The sequence below is a fragment of the Cryptomeria japonica genome, chromosome 1, assembly GCF_030272615.1.
Source record: "Cryptomeria japonica chromosome 1, Sugi_1.0, whole genome shotgun sequence".
NCBI lineage: Eukaryota > Viridiplantae > Streptophyta > Pinopsida > Cupressales > Cupressaceae > Cryptomeria > Cryptomeria japonica.
In genome coordinates this window covers 126,349,163-126,358,584 of record NC_081405.1, presented here as the reverse complement: position 1 = coordinate 126,358,584, position 9,422 = coordinate 126,349,163, and the positions used below count along the sequence as shown (strand labels likewise).

At 32.2% G+C, this 9,422-nt stretch overlaps 1 protein-coding gene across 1 annotated transcript; it reads right to left on the bottom strand.

Moving 5' to 3' along the window:
• Positions 1-6,233: 6,233 nt before the first annotated feature.
• LOC131026704 (probable LRR receptor-like serine/threonine-protein kinase At5g48740) lies at positions 6,234-9,006 on the bottom strand. The gene is made up of 10 exons (XM_057956636.1): positions 8,918-9,006; positions 8,639-8,808; positions 8,331-8,545; positions 8,128-8,215; positions 7,953-8,033; positions 7,730-7,849; positions 7,416-7,605; positions 6,987-7,119; positions 6,719-6,889; positions 6,234-6,521 (listed from the first exon to the last, which is right to left on the bottom strand). Exons 1-10 carry the CDS (start codon positions 9,004-9,006, stop codon positions 6,234-6,236), a joined length of 1,545 nt encoding a protein of 514 aa, XP_057812619.1.
• Positions 9,007-9,422: the final 416 nt, after the last annotated feature.

Here is a 9,422-nt window from a genome sequence, read left to right as displayed (position 1 = left end):
CAGTTCCCATAATTGGGCTAAAAAGTCACATATCATGCATTTTATGTCTTGATGTTATAGCATAATATGATAACCTATGAATATATATCACCTTATGAAAGAAATGCCCTAATGATCTTGCTATGAAATTCTACTTAATTATCCATCTAAGAATACAATACCTTAACTACACTCATCCAAACATTTACAACACTCCTTGAATGGACAGCAAATTGATAAATAGCTTAAACAAAAAACCTATTTGAAGAGATTACATGACCTAGATTACTTTATTCATCTTAATTACTTGAGCCAAACATTATTACACCTTAGAGTTGGAAACATTTACATGGAAGTATAATATTCATATAAGTTTCAAATCAAATTATAAGAATATCAATATGTAATGACTAACAAGCAAGGACCTTTATCAATTATAGAAAAAAAAATTCTTCTTGTGCCAAGGGACCAAAAATCATGATAAGAACCCAAAAATGAAAGCCTAGAACCACAAAAGGATTTGAAAAAATACAATACTTGTCTTTATAATTCAAACATAAGTTAGATTTAGAAATTGCAATAAGGATTCAAACCCTAAGTCAGTTAGGTTTAGAAGAATTAAGAAAATTATCTATAAATAAGATGTCTAATCTATGATGTACCTAAATTATTTCTAGGTACCTAATGATGGCATGACATTAATATTTGGTTGCTAGAATGGATAATAAACTAAGAAACACACTAGAGAGGCTCACTACAACACTTTGTTAGATGAAAAGTAACCCTATAGGTCATAAATGGGTATGTTTGCATGCAAATTTGTATGTAAAAGATGCGAGGGAGTTAATTGTATTATTCTACAATATCAAGCCCAAGGAAAAGTCACTAGAAATAGTAGGAGCAATAATTTTTATCCTCTATACTTGGCTTTACTACAAACAAAATTGAATACCACTATCGTTTGAACACACTTCAAATTTTTTCCATCAATTCACATTCAATGGCAAACTATGAAGTGGTGTAGAGTGATCCCCAATGTTTGTTTAAATTAGGGTCATTAATAAAAAAGTTTAATGACCATCACTTTATCACAGAAGCCATAAACTAAAAATTCATCACATTTTTATTTGGCTAATAGGGGCTTTCCATGGTGTTAGGGATGAAACATGAAAAATAACATGTCTTTGCACATAGGAAGTGGGATAGTCCTCTTTCTTATGCAAACATGCCCAAACCTACAACATGGAATGTACTAAATCCATTATTAGGCTACTTTCCCACTTTGGAAAGTTTTCATGAAATGGAAAAAAGTTCATGAAACCTTGTCAACTCCTTTCCATCTTTTCTCATCTCTAATCTTCTTTTTTGTTGGGTCTCAACCCACACACATGAAATGGGCAAAAATGGTTGTTTTGTATAGTGGCAATACCTAAGTCAAACCTTGTTTTAGTGTTCCTACCTCCACAAGAGTTATGATCGATGTAAAAGATATCATATCATTAAGAGGATAAATACTTAGCCAATAAAGGAAATTATGAATTGATAATATCATACCTTAGGAATGGAAATAATGGTGATGCAATTCTCTTTATAAATGTACTTTAAATTTTATTGAAATAAGATGATAGCGAATTGTAATCAACATGAAATCATACTTGAATGCTAAAACCTTGTAGTTTGTTGCTTCTTTAATGCTCTTGATTAGATTAGAGTAGAATACTAGCTGGTTCTTGGATATAGTTTTATGAATGATAGAAGATTTTATTTATATATGGATCATAAGGGTTTAAATTTTAGAATGACACCAAATGGTCAAGTACAAAAATTGAGACCAAATTATAAATTGTGAAGGCTAACATTTGAAATGGCTAGAATTATGGAGAATTTTGGTGGGACATAGGTGATGGGCACCATGACCACACCAAAATAGGGTCTATAAAATTTAGTGATGATTGTTAGGGATTGCAATCTTCTAGATCTTGTCCCATTTTATATCTTTGATGATAATTAAAATACAAGATTAATGATAAATATATAAAGTATAATACAATATAAATAGGCTTAAAATGATATTATAAAAAAGAACACTAAAGTAGGGACTCAAATAAAGTGTGAAATTGGAAAGGGTTACAATTTACTACACTACAAATATTCACATTGTTCATAGTATTAAGAGTTTTCTAATTTTAATCAATTTTTAGGATTATCTTGGTCCATTATGGTATCAATAGTATCTCCTACAAGGAGGGTACTACATTATAGAACATTAAATGGATTAGAGATTTATTGAGTCATTTTCCAGGTATCACCAAATAATTTAGCTTCCTTCCTAAAATATGCTTCTATATTTATACAATAGGGAAATCCATAATTATGATGGTATATAGGAAATTTTTCAGAAACTCCAATTAATTTAGTAAAATAATCATCATTGAAAATATGTCAAATGAAGGTATGCTCGAAGTGGAACTAATTTAATTAAGTGGGGATTAATTGAAGGGAGAGATTTAGATGGAGTAGATATCATATTCATGTTGAGAGATGGTCACTAAGAATATTTTCTTTAGGTTATAAACTATTTTAATTGAGGCCAAAAATATCTTCATAGAATTTGAACTCCATGAACTTTAATTACATGTTTATTAACCAAAACCATTACCTCAATATCCACTCTTAGATAAGATGTGGGAACCACAAACATAAAGGGATGCTATTTTTGATAGAAAGATGGTAGATCCTTCTAACTCTCAAAGTCATATGAGGAATAATAATTTGTTGAAGTGGAAGAAAATATGAAATTAATATTATATTATTTAAAATAAGTCAAATACTTCATCGATGCCACCAAAGATACCTTTTGAATCTCAGGTTTTGATGGTGATAATTTATACTCTTCAATGAAAGAAGGTGTAATGTCAAACTAACTTGAATCATCACCTAAAAGTGACTTCTTAAGTGAAGGACTAATTTCAATAGGAGACAATGTATCTACTTTGGTTGAGGATAGAATTATAAAATTTAGAGGACGTTTATATCCTACTTCTATCTCTAGAAAACTTTGCATACTTATATCAACTTCCATTGTGTGCAATTTTTTTGTGTATATGAATTTCATTATGCAATAAAGAGTAGATGGGACTACTCTTTCCTTATCCATAAACATCTATTGACTTATCCACATCATACTTAAATACAAAAGAGATGACAATGATTCATGTCTTTATCATCATTCATATGCAGATCAACATCCTTGCCAAACAATCTCTCTCAAATTTTCCACTATCTTACTAATTTATCTCTAACCATTTCTCACCCTCTTCAACTTCACTAATGACATCAAGTTGACATCAATGAAACCACATATTGCCAACATCTTTGCAATGTGAATGTCCCTAGGTTGAGTCAGTCCTATTAGGTTGATTTTGATTGGTAGCACGTAGTTAATGATTACAATGGTAAAGGTGAGAAGTGAAAGGATATGAAAATCTAAAATTTAAGTTAATCATCTTTATAAGGTGGCTCGTATTCTATATTTTGCACAAATATTTTCTTACCAAGACATTAATGATAAATATAAATGCTTGGCATGACTATGGAAGTCCCCGTTATGAGATTGAATTTGTCACCTAACTAAGGAAAATGGAGGAAATATTAATTATCATAGGAAAGTATCTACTGGGCTTCTCGTGTGTGATTTGTGGGCTTCATGTTCAAATGACAGATTCCTATAAAAAACCAAGACATGTTTAAAATTATTTAGATTCATGTTTCTTGTATGTCTTTTATCTTTACCTTAGTGTTGTTAAGAGGTATGTAGGTCTCTATGAGCAGTTTCTTTTTGTGGGAACACTAAGATGGGTGGACAACATATGTGTCTGTAACCTACCACCTATGTGTCACTGAAGTAGAATGCTGAGGTCTAAAAAAGCTTTGAAAGGGAGACCTAACTTCCTTTTTCAAATCCATGAAAAGAAAATATGATGAGTAATCATCATAGTTTATGAACAACTAGAGAGATTGTCATGTGGAAGTGGGAGGTGTTACAAAAATTGTAAAGGGATACTAGTTACTATACCACACTACTTTAAATTGAATTGAATAGGTTGGGGGCCCTTCCCCCAATTATCCTAAAAACATTTAGTTATAGGTAGTAAAAAAATTTATTCATTAGAGAAAAAAGTAGATTTTTTGGTAACAATATAAAATGGAGGGTAGAGCCTAATTCAAGGTTGAGAACTTATTGATCTTTCTTGTGAATGGATCTTGACCTACTAGATTGGCAAGGTTATGCAGAGTTGGTGGGAGGGAACAAAAAAGGTATTGCTGATGGTGCATATATGTGGAAGTATAAGTGGTGGTAAGGGTATACATAAGGTTATTAGAAGGCTAGCATCATGATATTTGTAGCCAAATTTATCTATTATTCATTAGCTCTAATAAATGGGCATGATACTCAATTGACCATAGATTAGAGTAATTTATATATGGCATGGACTAGGGTATGAGTTCAACTTATGAAGTAGCGTTGAGAGTTATAGATGTTGTGTGAATCTTGGTGAGGCTATAATTATTCACTTGTGTGAGTCCAAGCCCTAGGTGATGATGTATAAATCTGTAAATAAAAATCCTTCACACATGGTAAAGAGGTACATGCATCAAGTTTGAATGCTACTTCTAGCGTAATGGCATGCCATGTGAGAGGGTCCAAAACTAGGTGAGGCCATAATGAAGAGGATATTGGAGTTTAAGCCATGAGAATTAGTATTTAGGTAGATTAAAATTCATGGAATGATGCTAAGAAATAGTCAATTTATAAAATTAAGTTTAAACTAGAATTATTATTTTTCCTCAAATTCATAAAATTAAGTTTACAAAAAATACCTCATAAAAGAATCATAATAGGAATGAATGATATACTATTTCATCTTATAGTATAGTGGATTAAATTTTTTTGCAAAAAATATTAGTGACAAAACTAGACGATTGGTAAGCATTCATAGCTAATTTGGGCCTTCATATATAATGGTGATGAATTTTGAGCTCTATGACACACTTATGATAAGGCTAAGTGTGGGATTTAATTTTACTTGGAAAGAATATTATAATTCATGTCTTTCATGCTATGATGAATCAACCATTATCCAAGAATTTCTACAAGAGAACAAATACAAAAAATAAGGAACAAAATATCTTGAAAACATATTAAACATATACATCAACTCTTTCTATATTTACATCATGGAGGAAACAGGAAGGTCAAATTGACGTTCTAAGTAAAGGTCTAAGTGGTGTGAGAGCACGTGTCGTGTCTCTAAGAGTTGAGATAAGAAAACAGATAAATGAGATTAAACTACTATGAGTAGGTCTACTAGGTCGGCGAACTAGATAAATGTACATTAGATGTGTAATAACTATTTTCACACTAGAATATTGAATTGAGAAAATTTTACAAATGTATTCAAAATATTGCACAAGCATAAAGTCATGTTATATATTACTTTGGAGCAAGCATATTGATTCCGAGTACTATTTTATAAGAGATTTAGTAAACAACATTGGTCTACATTCTACTTGATGAATATATTAATAAAGATATTTGCTGGAAAGAATTTTGATCACCTACAAAAAAATTATGTGTTATGAATGTTGAAATAGTTACTTGTATAAATTAAAAGAGGAGCATTAAAATGTGTCATTTCTCCAACCAACATTGAGTATTAAGTACAAGATGTAAATTATAATTTACCATCTTTCTAGGAGAAAAGTATTAAATAATTATTAAGGAGTTCATGAATGTGTCATGTTGGCTAAGGTTTTAAAGAATTCACTAAAAAATATCTCAAGTTCTCGTTTGCTATGGTAAATAGTTTATCCTATGGAATGTTTGGTATATTCTAGTTAATATTAAATCATATACCTCTTTTAATAATATGTAAATTTTTTTAGAAAAACAGAATTTTACACCTACAAAATTTAATTAGAGTAAAGAAAAATAGCTTTTTCATAATCATTTAAAATAAAAATCTTAGATAATCTAAGTTAGATTATAGAATTTTTATTGAAATTTTTTAATTCTATGATATCATTAGTTAAACTACTAGAATTCGAGGAACTAATAAAACACTCTATAATCAGAATTAATAAAATTCCTCAAAATAACACTCCATAGAGCGAAAGCTTGCGTGGAGTTTTGCGGCTAGCATCAATTATCCAGCAGCAGTAACTACACATATCATAGCCATATGATTCTACAGTCACCTACCAGTATGGATTAAGCTGCAGCTATATTCTGCAAAGCTGAAAGACTGCACATATTCTTCAGTCGTGTCATTCGATTCGACTGAAATCAGAGCGCCTCTTATATGTGTTACAATCTCACTCATCGTTGGTCTTTTGAATGCCTCGGTCTGAATGCATTTTATTGACAAAGCCAATAGATCATGAAAGGATTTGAAGTCATTTTCGGATAGACGCAACCTTTTGTCTAGGATATCTGTCAATTGACGGCCAGATTCTTCATTCATCTCCAAATACAGCGTGACCTGTTAGATAAAAACGATTACACATTTCATTAGATATATTCTATCGATGTACAAAGTTGCAGGTAATAAAACCAGGAAAAGTAGATAAAATCTAACCCATTTGATAAGACTGAGCTCTTCTTCGCAGCGTTCCGCGTCTATCGGCTTTCTGCCGCATATGATCTCCAGTAAAACAAAGCGCCTCTTATGTGTGTTACAATCTCGCTTATCGTTGGTCTATTGGATGCCTCGCTCTGAATGCATTTTACTGACAAGGCTAGTAGATCATAGAAGGATTTGAAGTCACTTTCGGATAGACGCAGCCTTTTATCTAGGATGTCTGTCAATTGATAGCCAGATTCTTCAATCATCTCTATATAGAGCATGACCTGTTAGATAAAATCGATTACACATTTCATTAGATATACTGTATCAATGTATAGAAGTTGAAGGCAATGAAACCAAAAGAAGCACATTAAATCTAACCCATTTGATAAGGCTGATCTCTTCTTTGGAGCGTTCCGTGTCTATCGTCTTTCTGCCGCATATGATATCCAGCAAAACCACTCCAAAGCTGTATACGTCACTTTTCTCTGTCAACTTGCTCGTACGGAAATACCTTTTTATTGATCAAAACAATGATTACTTTTACAGAAGTAGAGGATTATAGTTTGAATTTTGTAAAAATCTCATGCTCAAATCAGTAGGCCGTCCGGTACAAAGATTTTTAAAGAAAACGGGCAATAAATTGCTTCCAAGCTATAAACATTAGTACCCTACCTCAACATTCTTACATAGAAATAACTTCCATTCATTTTTATTGTGTATGAGCATTGTTGTAATTGCTGGGTGAATTGGCAAAATAGCCATAATAAAAGTTTAAACTGTAAAGGTACAAGGGAATAAAACACTGACTCTGGATCTAAGTAGCCAACCGATCCTTTTATGGTGGTGGTCACATGAGATACATTGTCATCGCTAATCATTTTTGAAAGGCCAAAATCTGCTACTTTTGCCCGTAGTCTGGAGTCCAGCAGGATATTTGAGCTCTCCACGTCTCTGTGAACGATTTTTGGTGTGCAACTTACTTGCAGATATTGCAGTCCTTTAAGAATTTCAACAATGAAACTATTACCAAATTTGTTGTTAATTCTGCTAAAAAAATTGGGCATAATCCGTACAAAGTTCAAACTGGATTTAAGAAAATTGGTTTAGTACAAAACTCAAACCGAAATCATTCCAAAGTTTCGAATAACCGATGTACACCGGCGATGTACTACCTTCTGCTGCATCTAAAGCCACTCGAAGCCTACTTTTCCAATCCAGTGTAGAAGAGTTGGCCAAGGAACCTGCAGAATGTATAATTGAATGAATGGATGTGTGAACTTTTAAGTTTCAATGATAAGAATGTTACAATGATTTTATATCTTTTTTATATTAGAAAATTGTGACCCTGCAAATTGGAAAATGGCCCTTGACGTTGATCCTTTTTATTAGAGGAAAATATAATCAACAGTTGATTAGGCTGCTTCCCTGCAATTTAATTTTTATCAAAAATAAAAGGTATATCTACTAACTCACCATAGAGGTGGTCCTTAAGTGATCCGCAGGGCATGTGCTCATAAACAAGCATAAGTTGTTTCAACTTTCAAGTCACTGCAATAGCCAAGCAAGGATACCAAGGTCCTGTGATTCAATCGAGACAGCAGATCGATCTGCTCACAGAGAAAATTTTGAGCTTTAATTATCCAACATAATACAACCTTTACTTCTATTACCTTTAGACTTAAAAGATGCAAATTTAAGATAGATAACAGGCTTTGGCATTACCTCGTTCAAGAACTCCGTTGCTCCTTGTTTAGATGAGGACGACAGAAGCTTTACAGCCACATCTCTACCATCCTGCAATTTGCCAAAGTAGACACTTCCAAAACCCCCTTCACCAATCTTTTGGCTCCAATTCTGTGTAGCTCTCATCATCTCAACTAGACTAAATGAACTAGACTTCACAGGGTTGGGTACAATTACAGCTGCACCTTCAATTACTAAACAAACAATATATTTTTCGAATCAAGAAACATATGGATTCATAAAATATACACGTTTGTGGTTACAAAGAGCCAAAGCGAACTCCTCACCTTGATCGGCGTTCACATTGACCATTTGGTTTTGTTTCTTGGAGTTATGTCTGTTACGACATATAAGAAACAATATGATTGCTACAAAAGTGGGGACTACAACACCAATGGTTGACTTAACAGCAATCCCGACTTTATTACGCTTATAAAGATGAGGATTCCCGGTGTAACTGCAAACCAGTATATAAATTCTTAAAATCGGTGGGCCTTATTCCAGTTTACCCGTGTATGAGAAAATGAAAACTATAGTCTCTTTCGATTGCTTCATATCAGAATTACCTGAATTTCAATGAAGCATTCTTCAAATATTGTGTAGGGAGAACAACTTTTTCAAGAGGAAAGTTAAAGAGGCTATTGCTATTATTCATCACTTTTCCAATTTTAATCGCGATGATGGGTTAAACCTCAGTATCTCATGGCACCCTCTGCTTTCTGTCCTCCAGTATCATCCCCACCCCCCGCCTTGACTTCTCCCCCTCTTTCTTTTTCCTTTGAGCGTCTCCCAGTCCCCCTTTGGCTTATTTGCATAGTTGTATATATTTAAATATATATACGTATATAGATATATATATATATGTATATAGATACATAGACATATGTGTATATATACATTCATATATATATATATATATATATATATATATATATATATGTATATATATATGTATGTATATGTATATGTATATGTATATGTCTATTGGTATATGTATATGTTTATATACATATATGTATTTGTGTATATATCTATTGGTATATGTATATGTTTATATACATATATGTATTT

Excerpts from the sequence above, each read along its gene's own strand:
- LOC131026704 (XM_057956636.1), bottom strand. The coding sequence starts at position 9,006 with ATGAATAATAGCAATAGCCTCTTTAACTTTCCTCTTGAAAAAGTTGTT. Across the intron at positions 7,606-7,729 it reads GAAACTTTGGAATGATTTCG|GACTGCAATATCTGCAAGTA; the intron begins GTTTGAGTTTTG and ends AAATTCTTAAAG. Across the intron at positions 7,120-7,415 it reads GTTGGCTACTTAGATCCAGA|GTATTTCCGTACGAGCAAGT; the intron begins GTCAGTGTTTTA and ends ATCAATAAAAAG.